At 54.6% G+C, this 24,184-nt stretch overlaps 1 protein-coding gene across 2 annotated transcripts in view; it reads right to left on the reverse strand.

Moving 5' to 3' along the window:
- Positions 1 to 433: 433 nt before the first annotated feature.
- FBXL18 (F-box and leucine rich repeat protein 18) overlaps positions 434 to 24,184 on the reverse strand; it is a 33,954-nt gene continuing 10,203 nt past the window's right edge. The window contains exons 4-5 of one of the 2 annotated variants that reach the window (XM_045541253.1): positions 16,775 to 16,993; positions 434 to 1,460 (exon numbers count right to left, since the gene is read on the reverse strand). In XM_045541253.1, the coding sequence (XP_045397209.1) occupies positions 1,304 to 1,460; positions 16,775 to 16,993 (376 nt within the window). In that variant the 3' untranslated portion in view covers positions 434 to 1,303. Of the gene's footprint in view, positions 1,461 to 5,836; positions 5,925 to 16,774; positions 16,994 to 24,184 lie in introns of those variants that run through there. The other variant, XM_045541254.1, reaches the window with a different exon arrangement.

A 24,184-nucleotide genomic window follows, 5' to 3' on the forward strand; every position in this document is an offset into this window, starting at 1 on the left:
GCCCCATGCTCCAGAGAGGGGGAGACAACCCCACTCACACAAGAAAGATGGGGTGAAGCGGGGGGGGGGAACCTCACCCTGCAGATCCCCGGTGCAAATGAGCAAAGCCACTGGAGCAGGGCGGAGACCCAGTCGGAGCTGAGAGGCCTGCGCAGGAGGACGGGGCAGAGCGTGTGGGGGGCAGCCAAGGCCAGGGAGGCTCTGCAGGCTCGGCCCACAGGGGCCAGGACAGCCCCTGCAGACACCAAAGTGCCCACGCAATGCCCACAGCCTGCCAAGAAGGGCCAGGGCTGGGGCCCAGGGGGACAGGACACAACCACAGCCTCCTTGCCAGAAGCCACCAGCCCAGGGGACCATGGCTCCAGGAGAGTCTCAAGTTTGAGGGAGGTGGAGGCAGCCAGCTCGGTGCACAGGGTGAGGCCTTGGATGCTGGAGGTCGTCCCTCATTTTCAAAACATCGACTATTTAACTGTTAAATAAAGTTATCTGAAATGGGGTAATCTGATCACTACTCCAGCCTTAAACATCTCTTCTGGATTTTAATGTATCAAGTTATTCTAACAAAGCCAAATGTGTATATAGATCTCCCTAGAAAGGCAGACGGACCTTCACAGGGAGCTGGAGTTTCTGAAGCCAAATGCCACGAATCGGGTGTGGGGGGTGAGGTGGCCTCCCGTGAGGGACAGGCCCTGCTCCGAGGACCCAACAGGCCCAGGGAGGCCCTGCCCAGCCATCCCAAGACGTAAGCGGGTTACACTGTGTCTTAGTGGGAAGGAGCGCCCCAAATCTGCGGCCCTCCGGGTCACACAGCCGGCTCCACCACACAAGGGGCCTGCGCACACGCAGTGAGCAGCATGGCCATCAGCACACGCCCACCCACACGCAAGGGCTCGGCCACCCACCCTTGGAGCCCGGATGGCAGGTGACCACCAACCGCCAAGGGACATTCTCCAAGGCCGCAGCCCCTACCCTCGCGCTCTGGGGATGTGGCAGGCCCCCAGCATTGAGTCTCTGTGCGAGAACAGCCTGGCCAGGCCCCCCACCTGATCCCCTTCTGGCCACCTGGAGCGTGTCCCCTCGTTCCAAACTTCACTGAGAACAGTCCTCGCGAGAGAAAGCCGGAGGAGACACTCAGAGCCCCAGGAACCACCGGGAGGTGCAGCTCTCTTCCTCCTGTGGCAAACCCACGGTTCCTGGTGTCCGCAGGCTCCTGGGGGCTGCAGGCAGGCGGGGAGCAGCGGTGGCATCTCACGGCGACTTAGACGACAGGCGGGGGCTCGGCACGGTGCTGGGCCCGTTCCTCTCACCACCACAGATTAGGTGGTTCCTCAGCCACTCTGCTTTTAAATAAGGTGATCTCATCCAGGTGCACCATGGGGACATCCCGGATCACGTCGGTTAGGCCCTCGTGGAGCAGAGGGAAGATGACGACGTTCAACGCGGGGCGCTCGGCCTGGAAGCTGAATCAGAGATAAGGCATTAGCAGGGCGTCGCAGGCCCACGGAGCAGAGCAGAGGCCACCGGCAGAAGCCCGAGAGGGGCTCGCACTTGCCCTCCCCACAGGGGCTCACTTGAGTCTCCCTGAGACCCCAGGCCTGCATGACAGTCACCCTGGTGGCAGCCAGAGCCAGAGGGCGGGCGAGGAGGAGGAGGAGGAGGGGGAGGCGGGGAGGAAGGAGCCAGGCAGGAGGAGGCACGAGAGTCAGAGGCCAGGGGAGGCCAGCCCTGCTCTGCAGACAGGAGCGCTGGCCCAGGCAGGCCGCTGCATTCCCGGGCAGCTACAGCAAGGGAGCTACAGAGCCGATACCTCTGGCCACCAGAGGCCCCACGGCAAGGATGGACGGAAGGGACAGGTGGCCAAACCCACACAGCTGGGCACGGGCCACCCTCAAGGGGGTACAATCCCCAAGTCAGGTGAGGCAGCAACATGGGCTCTGCTCTGGAACTGCGCGTGTTCTCCGGACGTGTGACAAGTAGCTGGCAGATGACCCTCCCCGCTCACCCCTCACCCCACGGGGACCAGCCCCCTGACATACTGTCCATGGGAAGCTTGTGTACAACGTCTGTGGAGTGTTACCGAGTGTCAGGCATCGTGCTGAACTTGCCAGACGTGATCCCATTTCACCCTCTCCACGGCCTCTGTCCCTCAGCTGCTCAGGGGCAGAGCGGGACCCTTCCCAGTCAGAGCAAGCCACGTCCATGTTGCCTCTCACTGGGCCAAAATGCAAAGTAAAGAAAACCCACGTGTCGGCCCCGGGAGCTCGAGACAAAAGAAAGAAGACAGCAGTGCCCATGGAAGGTGACAGAAAACATCTAGAAACTTCCATCCGAGGGTCTCATAGGGCACAAGGCGGGAAGGTGCCCACGATAGAAAGCCTTGCCATTTGCCAAAACCAAGGCAAGTCCCCTTCGGCCCAAGTGCCAGCTTGAAGGAGGAAGGCCGTGGCCTGGCCTCTCCCCGTGGCCCCTGCCCGTACACAGGGACCGTGCAGAAAGGCACTCATGGGACCCGACGCTTTGGCAATGAAGATGCCAAGAAACACCTCCAGCTTCTGCGCGGTGTCTGCTCGCCGGCAGCAGCGTCTGTGACCGTGAACCTCGCAGGCCCCACAGCAGATACTTTGCCTGCCTGCCCATCGCGCGTTTACTTAATGTAAAACAAAGTCTCTGCCACGTGCGTGCAGAGGTTCTGGTGTCACCCGAGGCTCTTATGGAGCTGCTGTCCAGATAGGACAGGGGGTTCGCTTCTTACCACAAGCAAGGAGGGCAGAGCCAAGGCCTGCTCCTTCCACGAGTTCAGGGCAGGCACGAGCTGTAGCTGCCCCGCTGGCCAAGAAGGAACAGCACTCCCTGGAGGTCCCTGGGCCATGGGTGGCGGCGCCACCACCAGGGTCCAGCTGCTGCCTTCGGGCTCCAGCTCTAGTTCACACCTGGATCAACTCTGACTTGGACAAAGCTCTGGAGAGCAAACCTACACCTTTTTATCTTTTCTTTGAACAGCACCTCCCTGGTTCCCAGGGTACCTGCACATGCTGCCTCGGTCAGGATTCACAGCTGTGCACTGTCACCCGGGCAACAGTGCAGTGGCGTCATCATAGCTCACTGCAACCTCAAACTCCTGAGCCCAAGCGATCCTCCTGCCTCAGCCTCCCGAGTAGCTGGGACTCCAAGTGAGCGCCACCACAACGAGCTAACATTTCTATTTTTAGTAGAGACAGGGTCTCGTTCTTGCTCAGGCTGGTCTCAAACTCCTGGCATCAAATGATCCGCCCACCTTGGACTTCCAAAGTGCTGGGATTACAGGCGTGAGCCACCACGCCTGGCCTCTAAAAAAGTATTTTTTAAAAAATCAGCCAGAGGAAGTAGCCCAAGTATCTGTCAGCTAAAAAACGATGAACAAAATGTGCTCCACCCGCACAATGGAATATTACTCAGCCTTAGAAAGGAAGGAAACACTGACACATGCTACCACATGCATGAACCTAGAGGACATTACGCTCAGTGAAATAAGCTCACAAAAGGACAAATACCATATGGTTCCACTCATACAAGACTCCTATCGTAGTCAAATTCACAGAGACAGGAAGTATGATGGTGGATGCCACGGGCTAGGGAAGGGGATGGGGAGCTGTTTGAGGCATACAGTTTCTTTTTGGGGTGAGAAGGGTTTGGGTATGGACAGTGGTGATGGGTACACAACACCGTAAACGTATTTAATGCCACTGAATTGTACACTTACAAATAGTTAAAATGGTGAGTATCTTACCATCCATATTAAAGTATCTAAATTTACAGAAAAATTGGAGTGGGGGTGTGACGTCCATCACTAACCCTGGTGGCAGGCACTGCCTGACCCTTTCCACTCCTCATCGCCCACAGAACTAATGCCACCCACTGAGGACCCATCCCCAGCTTCTGGAGCCCCAAAGCTGGCAATCCCCACACCCCACTGTCCCCAGGTCATCCCTCCAAGAGACCCATGAGAAAAGGGAGGTACACAGACCACAGTGTGGATGATGAACAAGGCTGCTTTCTAGGCACACGAGAAGACAGCTGCTCCCCTGGGTCAGGCCTAAGGGAGCACCCGCCGGCCCCAGCAGGTCCTCGACTACCTGTTGCTGTGGCCTGAGCACCAGGGTGGGGTCTGGCTGAGGACCAGGAGCCCTTGGGCCCAACCCTGGCTCGCTGCTCACTGTGCCATGGTGTGATCAGGGCCCCTGATACCGTACCTGGAGAACGAGGGCTCCAGGGACAATGGAAGGATTCCCAGACTACGCATCCGCTGCTCAACTCCCAGATGACCAGAGACAGACTCCCTGGTGGCAGGAGAAGGTCTCCCACCAGACACAGCCACAGCCCACCATGGGGTCTCCACCAACCTTGACCATAGGAGATGTTATCAGCAAACATCTCCCACTCACTCAGCAGTAACCAGGGGCCACGATCCAGACCCTGATGTCCCTTCCCAACGCCCATGCTCTGCAGTCACTGCAGTGAGGCCCACAGCACCCTGACCACTGGTCCAAGGGCTGCCAGCCCCCAGATCCAGCCTCATGGGCGTCCTCCACGGAGCCAGAACTCACCAGCCATGGAGCTCTGAGTCCAGGCCACGCTCTCTCCCAGTTGAACCTGCAGATGCGAAACCCTGTTGGCCCCAGCGTTCCGGGCAGGAACGACAGGCTGACCCTAGAGACCGCCACACAGCAGTGAGCCAAGCAATTCACCATGGACTTCAACTGCCTCCTCTGGCAGCAATTAAGGATACAAAATAACACTAATTCAATTTTTTGAAGCCACTTTCAATTCTAAAGCTCTCAGTGTTTGTCAGACTTAAACCATGTGTTGATTCACCTGTAAACTTACTCACTTCCAGACCCGTTTGCAGAACAGATACAGACGACGTCCTCAGAGGTCTCCCGGCATCAGATGGCCCCCTGAGCAGGAGGCCCTTGGCGCTTGCCAGGGCCACACCAGCGTGTCAGGGGCCACATCCTCCAGTGCCGCAAACCAGGAACGTGCAGTGATAACATGCGCAGGGCCAGGGGGACACGCTCCAGGACAACTTGGGGAAGGAATCCCCATGCAACCCCTGTGGTGGGACCTTAGACTCGAGTCACACCAGCCTGTTGGGGGCGGGAGGAACACGCCTTCTCCCACTTGCTGGACAGGGTTCCGGAGTGTTCTGTAGGAAGGACACTGTACAACCCAATGCCAGGCCTTTCAGGGTGGAAAACCGACAGCAATTGTGGCACGAGTGAGCGTGGTGGCCTGGAAGAGCAGGGAAGGGGAGAGACGCCCTGTAGGCACTGGCCCGGGAAGCACTGGCCCAGCCTCAGAGCCGGCACATCCTCACCCTGGACGGCGCTGCCGTGGGCAGGGGAAGCTCTGGGCCGGAACATGCGCTCCCTGCCTCGGGCCCCCTTTGCAGGCTCTGAAGACAAGAACTGGAACAGCCTAGAAGCAGGACAAGCCTGTCAGAGAGCCCAGGGCCCTGACACAGAGGTGACCGGCTGCAGCACCCCTTCCCCGAGCCCCAGCCTTGCTGTCCTGCCCAGGTACAAGCGGGTCACTGTGAAGAGGCCTGAGGCCGCACCTCCCAGGAGCTGCTTCCCGGCCCAGACCTGGACATCGCCGCACGGCCTTTTCCGCTTTGCTGAAGGAAGGAACTGCCGCTCCCCTCCACAGGGCACTGTGGTTTGCTGTGGGAAGCAGCAAACAGTGTCAGGACGGGCCACACTGGCTCCAGTGCCTGCCGCCTACTCACAGTGTGGCCGTGGCAATCATCAAAACTTCTCAAAGTGGGAGAAGGCGCTGCCACCACAGAATGGCTGGGGGACCCATCCACGTTACCATTTACCCAGGGCAGGCGCAGAGAGCTGGTGCCGCTTCTACCACCAGAAGGTCACAGCAGTGGCTGGAAACAGCTGCAATTTCACAGGGAGGAAACCACAGCTCAGAGAGAGAAGTGACTTGCTCAGAGTCACAGAGCCAGCGAGCGAAGGTGCTGGACTGTGCACCCAGCACGTGGGCTTTGACCTCAGCAGGACACCGCATGGACCAAAGAGTCTCAAGATGTTGTCACTCCCCATAGGAAACCCAGAGACCCTGGGCTGGTGACACAGTGCCCTCCCCAGCCCCAGATGCTATAAGGCCTGGAAGGAAGCATTTCCAAATGGGAGAGCCCAAGAAAACCAGGAGCCTTTGAACCTCCCCTTGGAGGGGTGGACCTGCCACATGGCACAGCAACTTGGGGACAGCGGAGTGGGCCGTGCTGAAAGGAAGAACCTCAACAGAGGGCCACAGGCTCTGGCTCCTGGCACTGCCCAAGCTGTGGACTGACTTGGGCCCAGACAGCACCCCCAGCCCACTCCGGCCAATGCAAATGGGCAGAGCATCTGTGTAATCAACTCAGCCAGGACTAGGAGACAGGACGTGGGACAGGCAGGAGGATGGCTGTAGCCACCAGGCAGGGTGTCCCTGAGGCCGGGAGGGAGGTGGGGACAAACACCGCAAGCCAAGGGATCTGGAATGTTTCTGTGGCAGGAGAGGTGGGGAAGCTTCGCCTCACCCGAGAGGCCACGAGACCCTCTAGGGCCCACAAAGATTTGCTGCGATCTCGCTCTTGCTCAGGCTGGTCTCGAACTCCTGAGCTCAAATGATCCTCTTGCCTCGGCCTCCCAGAGTGCTGGGATTACAGGTATGAGCCACCTCACCCGGCCGAGGAGGATCTCTTGAACCAGGAGTTCAAGGCTGCAGTGAGCTGTGATGACGCCACTGCTCTCTAGCCCGGGTGACAAGAAAGACTCTGTTTCAAAGAAAAAAAAAAGATACAGAAGATAAAAAGTAGAGCATATACATGGCTCAAGATGCTGTGCTCAGGGTTTTACACAGGTCATTTCCCATCTACGACCACCCGGGGTCTGTCTCAAACTGGCCTCTCAAATGAGGAAACAGGGCCAAGTCCCTGAGGCCAGCCACTTCCTATGAGCTGGGGCTGGGATCCAAACCCAGGTGGCAGCAGGGCCAGAGCCACACGTCATGGTGCCAAACCCGCAAAGGGCACGACGACCCCCAGCTGAGGTGTGCTAGGGTAAGTCCCCATCAGCAGACAGGAAGCAGCTGACCATGAAAAGAGCCAGCAACAAACAGGACGGCAGAGGGGACAGCAGCCCCACTGGCTGAGTCATGGATGAGGGTGAGAAACGGGTGAGCCTTCCACGCCACACCGGGGAGGGCGCAGGGCAGGGGGCAACAGCCCGAGCCAGGTCCTTCTTCTCACTCGGTAATTCTCTGAGCTCCCAAGGCAGGGACAAGGGTGAGAAAAGGAAGAGCATTAGAAAAGGTGACAACAAGGCTGGGCGCGGTGGCTCACGCCTGTAATCCTAGCACTCTAGGAGGCCGAGGCAGGTGGATCATTTGAGCTCAGGAGTTGGAGACCAGCCTGAGCAAGAGTGAGACCCTATCTCTACTAAAAACAGAAAGAAATTATACGGACAGCTAAAAATATATATAGAAAAAATCAGCCGGGCATGGTGGCACATGCCTGTAGTCCCAGCTACTCGGGAGGCTGAGGCAGAAGGATCACTTGAGCCCAGGAGTTTGAGGTTGCTGTGAGCTAGGCTGACGCCATGGCACTCTAGCCCGGGGAACACAGTGAGACTCTCTCAAAAAAAAAAAAAAGAAAAGGTGACAACAAATTCCAGCTTTTTCCTCTTCCTGGCTTCCTCTTGGAGGAGGGCAGGCCTGGAGGAGGCGGGGCGGGCTGGCTGCCGCGAGCCACGGCGCCATCTGCTGGGGACCTGCGGGAACGCACCCAGGCACAGCCACGGGCTCAGGGCCCCAGGCCTGGGCGCAGCAGGCGGCCACTGCAGTGGCCTGACGCTGTGCCAATGATGCCATGGCAAGGCTGTGCAGTGCCCTGGGCCGGGGACAGCTGGCCTGGAAAGGCCAGTGCAGACCGTGCTGTAGGGCCAGGACCACAGCAGGGACCATGCTGCAGATGACGGGGCCGGAGCCAGGTACAGGTGGCGAGGCCACCAGAAGGAAGACAGGGCACGGACATCTGAGGAAGGGCCTCTTCTGCCTGTATTTGGGGCTGTGTCTCAGCCTTGCCAACCACCCGCAGGACTGGAAGAGAAAGGCTTTCGGCAGACGTGGTCTGAATCCAGCAACCCCGTGAGCCTCTGTCATCCGTAGAACGTGGGGGCTCAGGGTGAGGGTGGTCCCACAGAGCTAGGCCTGGAGAGCCCTGCACACGACACAGCACGGACACACACGCGAGAAAATCACAACTCCTATGCTTTCAGTGCGGGCTCCCAGCGCCACGCTCACTGCACCTCTCAGAGCCTCAGTTTCCCTGTCTGTAAACAGGGGTTGGGGGCACTTACCTCACTGAGCTTTTGTGAGGTTTACACAACACGGAGGGAGTGCTCAGTGAATGCTGGCACGACCCCCTACATCTGGAGGAGCACACGAGGGAGACCACACGGGGACACGCAGGTTGGAGGTCACCCTCAACCCCTCACCCCTGTCTCTCGGTGGGCAGCCAGGGCTCTGGGGGGCCTGCCATGGGCCCACGCATAGTGCCAGGTGTGGGGACACAGGCAGGGGGAGGAGGTGGCTGGGACACCTAAGGACTGCCAGGAAATTTCCACCCAGGACGTCCAGGAAGCCCTGGGCCTGGCCTCAAACACTGTGTCCCAAGCATGGGCGATCAACAGCCCTCTCAGCATCCACCCACGACCAGCACCCACAGGGCTGCCTGCGAGCCCAGCACTGGGCTAGGCTTGTGCTTGGGGGACACAAAAATAAAGAAAGCGGAGCTCCTCAGTGCCTGCCCCCAGAACTAATCTCTAAAGGGAGATGCAAAGAATGTAACAACAGCTGGACGAGGTGGCTCACACCTATACTCCCAGCACTCTGGGAGGCCCAGGCAGGAGGATTGCTGGAGTTCAAGACCAGCCAGAGCAAGAGCAAGATCCCATCTCTACTAAAAATAGAAAAACTTAGCTGGGCATGGTGGCACCCACCTGTAGTCCCAGCTACTCGGGAGGCGGAGGCAGGAGGAGCCTTTGAGCCCAGGAGTTTGAGGTTGCTGTGAGCTAGGCTGACGCCACGGCACTCAACCCCGAGCAACAGAGGGAGCAACAGAGCAACACTCTGTCTCAAAAAAAAAAGAAAAGAACATAACATCTAGTGGGAGGTGCTATGTTCCCAAACAAAGGTGCAGGTGCTGCCACAGGGGGGAGCTCCCAGCCAGCAGGAGGTGGGACTCAGCTGGCACCATGTGACCAGAGGGAGAAAGCAGCTCACAGCGCTTCTTGGCGCCTAGTGCCAAGTCCAGGCCACTGGCCCAGGGCACCATGTCAAGGATTCTGAGAAGGAAAAGTAGGTTCGTCAGCTCAGGACGCCTGCAAGGGAGAAGGGCCATTCAGACCCTTGTGGCCCTGTCAACTGCCCTGTCACCAGCACAGCTCTTCTGAACTGCTTGGTGACCCTGGACATTCTCTGCCTTGGAGAAGGCTCCAGTGTGAACACACAGCGAGAAAACTGCAACCCCCAGAGCAGCCCCATCTCTGCAGGAAAAGTCACCCCTTCATGGCTGAGAATGTCCCACACGTGGGCTGTGTCGGAGCCCCGACTCCTGGGCAACTAGGAGGGAGCCAGTGGCCTGGTCCAAAGCCCCTTGGGCAGAACACACCCAGCAGGCAGATGTCAGCTCCAGTCGCATGGCCACAGCCTCCCAGCCTGGAGCCCCGGTGACTACAGATCAGCTGCAGGTGGTGACAGGAGAAAGCACCAAACTCCTCCTGAAAGGGCAGAGCTTGGGTGCAAAGCTGTCTGCATCTACTGCAGCTGAGATAACCAGCCTTTGCCTTTTCTTACACTGGCTGGCAGAGAGCAGGCAAAAGGGCTAGGCCACCTGCCCGCCCCCTTCCTCCAGCAGCGACCGTCTGTCCCCAGGCCCACTCGACTGAGCGCTGTGGAGCCTGAGATCCATCCAGCCCTCCCAAAACTGGACACACCTGTGGGCACCAGCTCCAGCTCACAGCACGAGGACGCCGAAGTGTGCAGCAGGGAAGGCCAACACCCAGGCCTCCCCGACGTTCCACAGATGGCAAATTCAAGGTCCAAAGGGAAGGACAATGACACGGCAACAGGGTTATCTAGGACAGCCACAATCCAGAACTGACCATGACACAAACGTTAACGGCTACCAAACAGGCATTCAAAATAATCACCATGGCTTCACTTACTGGCACAAAAAGACATCCAGTGTCATGTTAAATAAAGAAAATGCAATCATAAAACAGTCTGAGAACCCAACCTTGGGTCTGCTGGCCACGATGACCTCTAACTGGTGGAAACTTGGGGAATTTTCATGGAAAAACAAGTTGACGCATAGTCTAAATTTTTAAAAAATATTATAAATACATATTGTTTTCATACACAGGAAGGGAAAAACCTCAACTAGGATCATTCCTGAGAAATACAACAGTCAACCCTGTAGTCTGGCCCGCAGGGCTGTCGGAGCCTTGTGGCTGGTGGCTCTTCTTATAATCCTGTGAACAGCTAGGGCCTCCTTCCTGTCACCACTCCCTACCTCCAGGGACACAGAAAATCAGGGAAGGGAGCCGCAGTCCCCTTGGCCGTGCTCACACCTCTCAGGACCTGTTTACTGCCACGGTCAGGGGCATCAGGGGCACGTCCTCCTGTGAGGTCTTGAAATGCTTCCCTTCCCCAAATAACCTGCGAATTGCATTCTCCAGGAATCATTCCTTCTGACTTGCATTCCAATTCCAGGTGCTCATCTAAGTCCCTGCGTGGCAGCAGAGCACCAGACTCCAGGGTGAGAGGCCAGAAGGTGGCTCTGGTTAAGTGAACAGCAGGAAAGAGGACCCAGGCCTTCCATAAGGGTCTGCCAGCAGAGGGCCAGGCCGAGAGAAGGGAGGATCACTGTTCAATCTACCACCTTTACCCACAGCCGTGCACGTAACCACTGCGTGTAAATCTGAACAAAGTGCAGAGACATGAAACCCTCGTGGTTAAAACATCTTTGCATCAATTCAAAAAAGATGAAGAATGGTGGGTGCCAGGAGCTGGGGGAGGGAGGAATGGTGAGTTCTTGCCGAATAGGGGCAGAGTTTTTGTTTGGGAAGATGAAGCAGTTCTGATATGCGCTTAATGTCACTGAACTTAAAATGGTTAAAATGGCAAATTTTAGGTTACGTGTATAAAAGTTTTTAAAATTAAAAAATACCTTCCTCTCTCATTTTAAAAAAATTGTTGCATCTCAAAGGACTTCAGCATAGATAAATAAGAAAAAATGAGAAAGGTAAAGAATGCTGATAAAAATTTTTTCTCATCTATCTTGGGCAAAGGCTTTGACGAGATAAGCCATTTTAGGGCAACCGAAGACAGCAGCAGTGAATGACCTAATATTAAGTCAATGCAGGCAATTATTTTGAGACTGATATAGTTTGAAAGTTTGTCTCCTCCAAATCGCATGTTGAAATCTGATCTCTAGCCAGGCTCAGTGGCTCGCACCTGTAATCCCAGTACTTTGGGAGGCCGAGGAGAGGATCGCTTCAGGCCAGGAGTTTGAGACCAACCTGGACAACACAATCAGACCCCACCTCTACAATTTTTTTTTTTTAGCAGTTCTAGCAGACAAAAAATTTTTTAAAAAATTAGCTGGGCTGATGGTGCATGCCTGTAGTCCCAGCTACTTAGAAGGCTGAGGCAGAAGGATCGCCTGAGCCCAGGAGTTCAATGCTGCAGTGAGCTATGATCGAGACGTTGCACCTCAGCCTGGGCAAGAGAGTGAGACCCTGTCTCTAAATAAATAAATAAATAAATAAATAAAAGGAATTCCTGAGTGTGTGGTGGGACAGGGGTGCTGGCCCATGCTTTCCCCTTCTCTCTCTCTAAAGCAACCCACCAGAAAAGTCCCTGAGAGATCTGAAGAGACATTCACAAACGAGGAGATGTGAACTGCCAGCAAACACATTAGATGACGCTCACTGGGAGCAGACAAGACTCGAGGTCAATGTGAGGACATTCTCCCCCATGAGACTAGAAAAATCTACAAGTCTGACAACATCGTGGGGTGGGGCAGGGATGCGGGCGAAGAACTCTCACATGCAGCCAGGGAAAGGGAGCCTGGGAGAACTGCTTTGTAAACCAATCTGGCAGTTTCTCAAAACACTCCCATATGCTGCTTCTAGGAACATGTATACCTGTACCCAGGGAAACCCATATGAAGATATTCACTGGGACAAAGAAAAAGCTGGAAAGCACTAGAATGTCCATGAACAGAACAGAAACTTCAAATGTGATGCATTCAGCATTTCTTTTTTTTTTTTTGAGACAGAGTCTTGCTCTGTTGCCAGGGCTAGAGTCCTGTGGCATCAGCCTAGCTCACAGCAACCTCAAACTCCTGGGCTCAAGCAATCCTTCTGCCTCAGTCTCCTGAGTAGCTGGGACTACAGGCATGGACCACCATGCCCGGCTAATTTTTTCTACATATTTTTAGTTGTCTAGCTAATTTCTTTCTATTTTTAGTAGAGACGGGGTCTGTCTTTTACTTAGGCTGGTCTCAAACTCCTGACCTCGAGCTATCCACCCACCTCGGCCTCCCAGAGTGCTAGGATTACAGGCGTGAGCCACCGTGCCCGGCCTGGATTCAGCATTTAAAAGGAATGGGCTGTTGGCCGGACCTTGTGGTTCACGCCTGTAATCCTAGCACTCTGGGAGGCCAAGGAGGGAGGCTTGACCTCACTTGAGGTCAGGAATTCAAGACTAGCATCAGCAAGAGCAAGACCCTGTCTCTACCAAAAATAGAAAAAATTAGCTGGGCATGGTGGCATGTGCCTGTAGACCCAGCCACTCAGGAGGCTGAGGCAGAAGGATCTCTTGACCCCAAGAGTCTGAGGTTGCTCTGAGCTAGGCTGATACCACTGCACTCTAACCCAGGTGACAAAGCAAGACTCTATCTCAAAAAAAAAAAAAAAAGGAATGAACTCATGCCACATGAGTGACACCAACAGATCATACACCATGTTGAATGACCAGCACAAGTTGCACACCCACGCCCAATATATACATTTGCGGATGTTACGGACACACACAAACAAAATACAGTGTTTCCCATGGATACTTGGATATATTTCAAGGATTTAAAAAGCAAACTCATTGAGATAGTTGAAGACTTTAAAAACAAAAAATAAAGTAAAATAAATTTAAAAAAAGTAAAAAGCACACTCATACCAGTGGGTTCAGGAAGTCAAAGGGACTTTATTTCAATTACTATATGATGTTCCTTAATTTCTATTTTTTAAACTCCTTAAAATAAATTTCAAAAAGAATGTATTTCATTCCTGTGTATTTTTTAAAAATGCAGAATAAGCCACACACAAAATGACAAACTGTATGATTCCACTTACATGAGGTCCCTAGAGCAGTCAAAACCGCAGAGACAGAAAGAAGAATGGGGCAGAGTGCCAGGGGTGGGGGCCAAGGGGTGGGTGTGGAGAGTTGTTGAACAGTGACAGAGTTTCAGTTTGGGGAGATAAAAAACTTCTGGACGTGGACGGAGGTGACGGTTGCACAACACTGTGACTACGCATAACGCCACTGGAATGTGCACAGAAAAACGGTTATGATGGTACATTTTATGCTCTGTGTATTTTACCACAATTGAAAAAAAAAGAACACAGAGCTGTAAAAGGCATGCGCAAGAGCTGTATGAACTGATGAGTAATTTCCAAGATAAATTATTAAGTGACAAAAGCAAAGTGCATGGGGGAAAGAAGGGCACCGGAGAACACACTCAAGGGTCTCATCTGTGCCAAAGAAACACAAGGGACAGAGAACTGAGGAGTCCGGCTCCCGCAGGCGGGGACGAGGGGGGAGTGGGCCAGCGGGAGCGATACTTCCCCACCCGGCTCCACCCACGCCCTCTGTGCAGCGCTGACTCACAGCCTTACACAGCAAGGCTTCACATACCAAAAAACAAATGAGGAAAATCAACTAGGACACGGGGTGAAAGCAAAGTGGAATATTAAACAGTAACAAATGAACCTATTACAAATGACATGTATTACAAATGCTATGATCACCCTGAAGGCGGAGGGGAGGAAAAGAAGGATCCTGAGTCACTTTGGAAAACAGTATTTGGAAGGGACACTGTGAGGCTACAGACTGAAAACTGTACTTAATACACACTAATTAGCAAATTGGTTTCTCGCAGGCATGTGGGGGAACAATTCGCAAACAGCTTTAGTTGTACCAGGATTGAACAAATAAATCGGTAAACACATGGGCATAAATGAGAGCCAGGTGCTTCACTGCTGGAGAAGAAGTTACCAGAAGGAAAAGGGAAGGCTACGGTGAGCCCTGCAATATTGGGTTGCAATCAGAGAAATCAGTAAGAACTTCTTGGTTTTAATAGAAATGCAAATGAATAAATACAGAAGTAAGTACGGGGGGGGTGTGTGTGTTAATATACACAGATATTTCCTGTCTCTGTCCACCTTCAAGCAGTGACGCACCAGCAGCAACGAGCACACCTGGTGCCCAAACCTTGGTTTCTAAACACCACTCTCCAATCAACAGAACCCGATTCTTTGGAGAAATGGCTGATTTCAGGGCTGTGGCAGGGAAAATACAAAATAACCCTGGAACATCTTATAGCACTAGAAAGTAAAGACGTGCACAAAGAAAGGAAGGGGACGTGTTCAAGGACACAATCTGAACCGACATCCAACGGCCAAATCTGGGACAATCTGAACGACATAAGTAGTGAGCATAGGGGACCACAACCCACTAAAACAAACATTCTTGGGTCCATACTGATATCTGATAGAAGTAAATAACTGAATAAACAAATAAACGGGAGAAGGGACAGCTCTTTCTCACAGTAGAGCTCCAATTACTAGATGTAAAAGCAATGAAGGAAATAGAAAATCTCCACTAGGCAAATATCACAGTGATAACTGTTTGCTATGGATGGCATGTCTGTGACCCCCAAATTCATATGTTGAAGCCCTGACTCCCCAATAGGATGGTGTTAGGAGGTGGGGCCTTTGGGAGGTGATTAGAGTTAGACAAGGTCATGAGGGTGGGGGCCCCAGGATGCAAGTAGGGCCCTTACAAGAAGAGGAAGAAACAAGAGCTCTCTCCCTGCCAAGAGGACACAGCAAGAAGGTTGCCATTTGCAAACCAGAAAGCGAGCCCTCACCATACCCCATGTCCTGAGACTTCCCAGCCTCCAGAACTGTAAGAAATAAATGTCTATTGTTTAAGGCACCCAGTCTGTGTATTCTTTTTTTTTTTTTTTTAATTTTTAAATTTAAAATAGAGACAGGGTCTCACTCTTGCTCAGGCTGGTCTTGAACTCCTGACCTCAAGCGATCCTCCTGCCTCGGCCTCCCAGAATGCTAGGATTACAGGCATGAGCCACCATGCCCAGCCTGTATATTCTTGTTATAGTAGCCTGAGCAGACTAAGGCAAGATCCACCAATGGATGCTAAAATTAGTGGGCAGAGTAGGATCAGAAACAGGGTATTTGTGGCCGAGGACAGTGGCTCACACCTGTAATCCCAGCACTCTGGGAGGCTGAGACAGGAGGATCGCCTGAGGCCAGGCGTTTGAGGTTGCAGTGAGCTGGGGGATCACCTCCACTGCACTTTAGCCCAGAAGACAGAGTAAGACCCTGTCTCAAAAAAAAAGAAAAAAACAGAAACTGTGCATTTGCATACTCTTGAAGTACCTCCCCACAAGATACTTATTAACTAGAAAGGGAACTTAGTAACTTCACAGTGGAGAAACCTGGCAGGCACCACCTTAACCAGCGATCAAGGTTAACGTCACCAGTGATATTACAACACACACTGAGAAGGAATCAATGTCGCCTCTGTGGTGTTCTTGCCAAAAGTGCAAAACCTCAATCTGATCATAAGAAAACATTAGACCCGAACTGAGGGACATTCTACCAAACAACTCCCAGTGCTGTTCACAAGTGTCAAGGTCGTGCAAGGTATGGCAGACTGAGGAGCCGTCACAGACCGGGGCAGGCTGAAAAGACTGACCACGCAACACAAGGGGCTCCGAGTAGGATCCTGAATCAGATCCTGGGAGAGAAAAGGGATTATACTGGGAAACTATGAAATTCTAAGGTTAGTGGACTGGATCGTGGGTACTGCCCTGCTAATGTCCTTGTTTTGGTGACTGTCCCGTGGGTCACATGTTACATTAGGGTTAGCTGGGCTAAAGGTATGTGAGAACTTTTTGGGGGGCAACTTTTCTAAAATTATTATTATTTTTTTGTAGAGGTGGGGTCTATGTTGCCCAGGCTGGTCTCGGACTCCTCACCTCAAGTGATCCTCCTGCCTCTGGCTCCCAAACTGCTGGGATTACAGGTATGAGCCACCACACCCAGCCTACAGTTATCTTAAAATAAAAAGAAGAGAAAGAATTCAGGAGTGTGTATAGTATACACCAGAGACACACTGATGACAAAAAGTGAACAAAGAATACTTTTGCACTTGGGGGCGAGAGGGACTTGGACTATCTAGAAAATAGAGAACACCTGGGCAGGTGAAGCCGGGCTGCAGGAGACCAAGCCCTCTGCTCTCACTCCACCACTGCCTCGTGTCCTCTAATTCCATGAAGTCACTTGTGGGCACTCGGCAAAGGCCGGGACCAGGTCCTAGGACCACAGTACCCTCTGAGGCCTCCCGCCCCGCCCCAGGCCACACCCACAGCACTCACCTGCGGAGGAGCGACTGCTGCAGGCTCTTGCAGGTGGCCAGGGACTCCCCGGTGAACATGTGGCACACGACGACATGCAGACAGCGGGCCATGAAGGCCAGCACCGCGTCGGGCTGGAGGGTGCCACTGCGGGAGACCAGGCACAGGCGCTGCAGCGAGGGGCACTGGCTCAGTGCCTGGAAGAACTGGGCATTGGCGCTGAAGTAGGGCTGCTCCAGCCTGCGGGAGAGAGGACGGCATGAGACCCCACGGCACGGGCCTGCCAGGCCACGCCACACGGTCTTGGATGTGCTAGGAGTGGGGCCTCTTGGCCTGGAGCCCTGCCCTGCTGCTCCCACCCGTGTCTACACCACAGTCCCTTGCAGCACTGGGTGAGGACTCAGACCCCTGGTTTCTCCCTTGGAGATCCTGATTCGGGGGGACCCAGACAGCCACCGTCTACAGACCTGGGCTAAGAGTCACTGGCTTGAGGCCATCAGGCTTCTGTGCGCACAGCTGCCTGTGTTCACCGTGCTGCCTGCTTGGTGCACCCGACTGACCCCCCAATATTTCCCCACCCTGACACTGACGTGCTGGGCAGGGGGTGCAGAGAGGAACTCACATGAGGTCCCTGCCCTCAGGGAGTCACCGTGATGGAGGAGACAGATGACACATAAACCACAGGAGAGGGTGAGAGGCTACGGGTGTGGCGGGGGAGGCGCCTCAGCCAGGCGGGGACCACTCCAGTCGTGACAGGAAGAGTAGATGGCACTGGATGGCTCCGAGGCCAGGCAGAGGCTGAGGGTGAGTGGGGCCGAGCTAAGAAGTCAACATGCAGCCTGCAGACAGGAAGGATTGCAGGTGTGTACCTGGGTGGCACCTATTTTCAGGAGAAGGATGGGATCCAGGCCACAGGCAGGAAGGAGACCCCAGGAAGCTATAGCTACAGGGAGGCCCAGGGGAGAACCCGGGGGAAGGGCAGGGTTTGGGAGGGGGAATAGGGGACAACATTCCAGATCCTTCCTTGGGAGTCTGTCTACCAGGAAAGGAGGCAGAAGGACAGAGCAGGCTCTGCGGGTGCAGTGACGGATATAGGGACACGTCGCTGCTGAGGTCATGAGACCTGGGAGACACCTGGGCCGTGGTGGGGCATGGGGCGCAGTGAGCCCACCAGAGATGAGAAACGGGAGCAAAGAGGGCCAGAGGAGAACTCAAGGGACTTTAGGGGCTGCCAGGAGCACCTGGTGTCAGGGGAGGAGCAACTAGAGGGACAGGCTGAGAGGCAGGGGGTTGGGGGAGGCTGGTGTGGGCTGAACCATGTCCCCAAGAAGGTACGCAGGAGTCTTAACCCCAGGGTCTTTGCAGATGGAGTCAAGATGCGGCCGCACTGGATCAGGGTGGGCTCTAAACCCAACGACTGGCTCCTTAGAAGGCCAGGTGTAGACACAGAGAAGACAGAAGGACAACAGCTATGTGTCAACAGAGGCAGAGACCAGAGCGATGAGCCTACAGGCCAAGGAGCACCAAGCGCTGCCGGTGGTCACCAGCAGCTGGGAGGGAGGCCTGGGACGGACTCTCCCTAACACCCTTCAGAAGGAACCGACTCTCCCTGCACCCTGACTTCGGACTTCCAACCTCCAGAATCACAAGACGATAAATTTCTGCTACTTTAAGCCACCCAGTCTGTAGTCAATCGTTACGGCAGCCCCAGGACACCAGCACAGATGCTGAGCAGAAATGAGGCTGGAGGCAACAGGCGGACACTGTTCCGAGCTGTCCTACACAGGAGCCACCGGTCAGTCACACGTGGCTACTGAACACCTGAAATGCAGCTAATGAGGCTGGTTTTCATTTTAATCAATTTAAGTAGAAATTCTGTGATGCTCCTAATGCTGAGATTATGGGGGAAGTGCAGGTCCTCTGGGGTGTGACTGTGAAAAGCTGCGGTGCCCACTGCCCAGTGCCAGCATGGGGTGCCTGGGGGCGAGGCAGTGTGCTCCCAAGTAGCTGGGACCACAGGCACGCGACACAACACCTGGCTAATTTTTCTATTTGTTGTAGAAACAGGGATCTTGGTTTTGCTCAAGCTGGTCTTAAACTTCTGGCCTCAAGCAATCCTTCCACCTGGGCCTCCCAAAGTGCTAGGATGACAGGCGTGGCCGTATCTTTTCAGCACAAATTTTTTTTTAAAAGTCCTAAGGTAAGCTCAGGCTGAATATTTAGCAGATGCTGCCTCTACAGAGAACAATCGAGACATCATGGCAGGGACTTTGCGCTCAGTGACTCAGAGGCCCCCAGGTGGACTACAGACTGTGACAAATGGGTGAAGTCCCCCACATGCACAGGTTGGAGTTGTTACAAACACTTTACCAATCCCAAGTAAAGTGTTTCAGCCTTCAAGTGCAGACCATGAAAACTATGGAGGATCCCCTGCACCCACATAAACTGCATATTGCTACCAGAATAAAAAGGCATAAAAAGCCATCCACACAGGGAAAAAGACATAATAAAGACACCTGGATTAGAAAAAGCACATACCCTTCAAGTTCACAAGAATATCCCTTCAGTGAAAGCAAAACTGAAAGTGGCCCATTAAACCTTTGATAAGGCCGGGTGGCACACGACGACATGCCTATAATGGAGGCTCAGGCCTATAATGTCAGGGCTCTGGGAGGCCGAGGGAGGAGGATCACTTGAGCTCAGGAGTTTGAGACCAGCCTGAGCAACAAAGCAAGACCCCATCTCTACAGAGCATAAGCCAGCATGGTGGCGTGTACCAGTTGCTGAGGAGGCTGAGGCAGGAGGATGGCTTAAGCCCAGGAGTTGGAGGCTGCAGTGAGCTATGATGATGCCACTGCACTCCAGCCTGTATGACAGAGTGAGATCCTGTCTCAAAAATAATAATCATGATGATTTTTTTTTTAATTGCTAAGAATCATGCCCCTGAGGCTGCCACAAGGACTCCAGGGCACTGGGGACCTGTGGTGCGGTGGCATCTGAAACCTGAGGAGCAGGAAGCAATTAAGTCCTACCACCAGAGCAGCTTCAGATTAAGAAATGCAAATCGGTTTTTTTTGCTTTGGTTAACTATGAAAATCATTTTAATTTAAAGATGGTGAGGAAGTGTTTTCATTAAAACATATTTTAGAAATCAAAAAAACAAAAATCTTAAGACAAGCATCTCTCTGCAGACCTGAAAGCGGAGACGGGAAGGTGCAGAAAGGTCCCGGAAGCACCGGAGCTGCAGCCGGCAGGCCGTGCCCGCAGCAGCGAGAGGCTCCTGACAGCAGGGGGCGGGGATGGCGCAGAGAGGACGGCTGTGGTGGCCTCGGTCACTAGGTGGCGATGCGGGTCTGCGCCACCCACCCAGACCTCTCCAAGCAGAGCCTCTGGGGTTACGAACCAAGCCAGCAGAGCGCACGTGTGTGCCTGCTCTGGGTGTGGGGGTGTGTGTGTGTGTACACACTGTTTAACCTTTTTTCAGCTGGACAGCCACTTCCAGATTTTTCCACCCTCGAGGAAGTCACCTGTCACAGAGGTTCCGGACAGGGATGGGCCTGTGGGAGAATGAACTGTCCACTCCTGCTCCCTCAGAGGCCTGGATGGGTGGGGACTGCACACCCAAACCTTCTCCCAGCCCCCGCAGGAAGGCGGCCCAGGACAGCGACGGAGCTGACCCACCACAAGGGCCCAGCAGCATCTGCAGGGAAGGCAAGGGATGTGGAAGAGGTTTCCACTGTGCCCAGCCTCACCTTAGGGGTGCTATGGCCCTTTTCCTCCCAGCCGTCCCTCAACCTTCCAACCATCGAGGATCTGGCCTCCAAATCCCACTCCCCAGGGGGGCTTGGGTCTCCCTGGGGCTCCGTGGGCACGAGACGGGGCTCGGATCACAGGTCCCATGAACAATGCCTAGGCCTCCGAGGTGTCCCTGGGACAGCGTGCCACGGCCTGGTTCTGAAACGGTTCTTACTTCCACCCAGATGCTGCCTTGGTTCTGAGGTCACAGCAGCCCAGGGTGACTCAGGGTAATGCTCTCCCCCTCCCTCCACCACAAGGCAGGGCTTAATCAGTCTGGGGAGAGAACGTGCCCTTTTCTGCCCAACCTGGAAACCTCTCGCTACGGAAGTGTGTTGTGAATCCCAAGCCGTGCGAGGCCTGGACCAGAACAACTTGTCCCTGACCACCTCCTCCCTACCAGGAGCCAGGCAGGCACAGTGCTCTGGGTCACAGTGGTGGGGACTCCAGCGGCCAGTCGCCTGGGATCCGAGGGCTGCCATCTCAGGAACATCCCCAGGAAGTGCACGGCCCCTGCTACCCTGGCAGCCCCAGGAGCGGTGTGCCAGCCTCCCCTGAGCCTCGGACACCATTTCTTCTGTGCGGCTCCTGCCCACAGGCGAGCACCACCTGCCCCTTTCACTCCGGCCTCCCTGGGCTCCCCTGCCGCAGAAGGCAGGAATCCAGAGGAACGGGGCCATTTGGCCACGTTCTAGAAACTGGAGTTTGTTCTGAACAGGCAGTACCCAGCTCAGAGCAGACGTGGTTCTCAGCGGCTGCTGGGCACAGGCTTGAGTTTGTACACACAGATGCCATTATGAGTGGCGGGCAGGTTCTCAGGCCAGCCCACAAAACCCATTCATCTCGAGTCCTGCGGGCCTCCCCACGCTGCATGCACGGCCCCGCTCCTGGGGAAGACACTTGGCCGCAGGAACCACGTCCCAGACCCTGGAGGCCACTCAGTAACCACTAAATGCTGCCACATTGCCCCATTCCATGCCCAGTCACCCTGTGAGGCAGGAAAACACTCCCGGCTACATGCGTGGACCAGCTGCGTGACCCGGGCAAGCTCACTAACACTCGGGGCCTTGCTCTCCTCCTCCGTAAAGCAGGACAACAGGGTCTACGCTCACGGGGTTGTTTAGACTATCAAAGGGGTCAAGACCTATGAGCACGTGAAAGAGGTGAAGCGCCCGGCTGACAGCACTCAAGTTCAAAGGTACACACACCACAGTCACCTCCTCCTCTGTCTTCCAGAACGCCCCACTCCAGCACCTCCTTCGCAATTGTTGTTCCTCTTCCTGACCAATTCTTGCCAAGTGCCCTCCTTGGCTCCATCTGGGGGCTCCTCTGGCTCCACAGCCAAAGGCCACCAATGAGCCAAGCACTGAAGAGCAGCCCCTCCGACTCTCGCTCAGGCCTGCCCGCCAGGAGGCTGAGCGTAGCCACTCTGGGGACTCTGGGGGCGCAGCCTGCGGGGCACATCACGGCCTTCCAGTGCTCTGGCATTTTAAACTATGAAAATGTAGGACTTTCTTTTACTTTCCTTGGTTTCTGTTTTTATCAACCACTCCCTGATAACGGCTCAGTTACGAGAAGCTCAAGGTTTTATGGGTTGGTGAGAAAGCTAAAATCCGGCAACGAGAATGGCAGACCCAGACAGAGCTCGGCCCAGAGTCTGGTCTGGTTAGAGCTCCATGCTCTCGTGGGCTCCCTGTGTTGGGAAACTTTCGATTCCCAATTGCAAGAAGCAAACAGGGTGACAGGGAGCAGACCCCAGGGGCTCTGGATGCTGAATGTACTTCAAGGCCCAGCTGCAGCTCCTCACCACGGCCTTGGCCTCAGGAAAAGCCAGGAGATGGGGTGGGAAAAGTCACTGAAGAGAGAAGCCAGTAAGAGAGAGGGGCTGTGGGTGGCTGCAGAGAAGTCGAGGAGGAGGATGAGGAGGAGGAAGGCATCCTCTGGGAAGGAGATGAGAAAGTCTCCAACAGGGAGGTGGTGAAGGGGACTGACCACTGTGGTCAGAGCCAGCACGTTCAGCTATACATGGTGACACTGTTTTCCCCTAATGTAAAAAGAGAGCCCAAAATTGACATGAACTCAGACTCAAATGTCTAAACCAGGGGATGCTGAAAAGCCGGCAGCCCGGCTCTTGGAGCAACCCTGGCTGGAATGGCGGGGCCGGAGCACGGGGCTGCCCCTCCAGACATGTTGGCTCAAAGGGCAGAAAACAGAGGCTTCGAGCAATCTGTTCTGCCATTTGGGAGGCCTGGCTTCTCACCCCGACGCCTGCAGGGAGTCCCAGCACGGCTGTGCTCAGAGGCCTCGAGGGGGAGCCTCGAGGGAGGTGCCTGGCCTGGCTGAGCCACTCTAGAAGGCTCCAGGGTGTGAGCAGCAAAACGTTCTGCCACCTCCACTCGGGTCTGGCTGCTTCCTGCCATGCCCAAGCCTGGCCGTGCCCAAGCCTTTTGGAGGGCATGGGGGAGATTCACACAGGACACACTTATCTCTATTTAGTGTGGCTCGAGAGCCAAGGGCAAGCTCTGGGTGAGACGCAGCTGCTCCTCAGAGCTTCCACAGCCTGACCTGTGAAATGGGGACGTTGCTGGCACCTGGCTTGGGGACAGTTGTGGGGATTACAGGCTCAGGGGCCTGGCCCACGGCAGAGGCACTAAGTGAACACTAACTACTCTGAGACAGTGACACATGTGCCCAAGAGCCCCTTCGGCTGCGACAGGCTTCATGTTCCCAATGCTGTCTCCTGTGCCCACACCCCAGCGAGGAACTCAGAGAGAGCGGCCGATTTTCCGACGCCTCCTTCCTGCCTCCCTGACCTGAGTCCCTCGGGGAGCTGGGTTCGATGCCTTCACTACATTGGTGTAATTTTTCAAGATCATATCTATCTGCCAAGATTTCAAACATATCTTAACGAATTCCTCATGAGAACATGCTTCCCACCCCCCCCCATGCATAATTCAGTGTAAATCCATCTCTGCTTTAGCCTCCAAGCCTCCTGACAACAGCCTCCAAGGCCTGTGGGCCACCTCCTTCCGCTCCCTCAGACAGGTCCTGCTACCCCACTCCCGGCCCTACCGCCTCCCAGGAGTCCACGCCCCGACCCCAAGCCAATCCCTGTCTTCTCCATCTTGTCCCTCCAGTCCATGGGGATGCCAGGGACCCCCCTGGTAGAAGCCCTGCAGCACCTCCATCTGCCTGCCCCGCCCACCTCATCTCCTCCTCCCCCCCCCCCACTCTGCCCTAGGCACGTTGAACCCATTGGCCTTTGGCATATTTTAAGCCTCTGGGGCTCTGCACCTGCTGCTTAATATTCCAGAAAGCCTTGGCCCTGCATCCCCTGGCTAACTCCTACACAGCCTTCGAAAACCAAAAGGTTGGGCCAGAAGGCTGTGGGTTCAAATCCTGACTCCGCACTTACCAGCTCTGCTGTATGAGAATAATTATCACCCACCTTGAAGGATTATTATAAGGATTAAATGAGATTACGTACAACAGCAGCATCATATGTATCAGGCACTCAAATAACCATAAGAAATAAAGACGACGACATTAAGCTCAGATATCCACCCCCTGCACCCTACCGGAGCTCCACCAGATTGCTGCACTCCCCAGATCACCCCTGAGCCCCACCTTGTACAC

Source organism: Lemur catta, chromosome 2, assembly GCF_020740605.2.
Source record: "Lemur catta isolate mLemCat1 chromosome 2, mLemCat1.pri, whole genome shotgun sequence".
Classification (NCBI taxonomy): Eukaryota; Metazoa; Chordata; class Mammalia; order Primates; family Lemuridae; genus Lemur; species Lemur catta.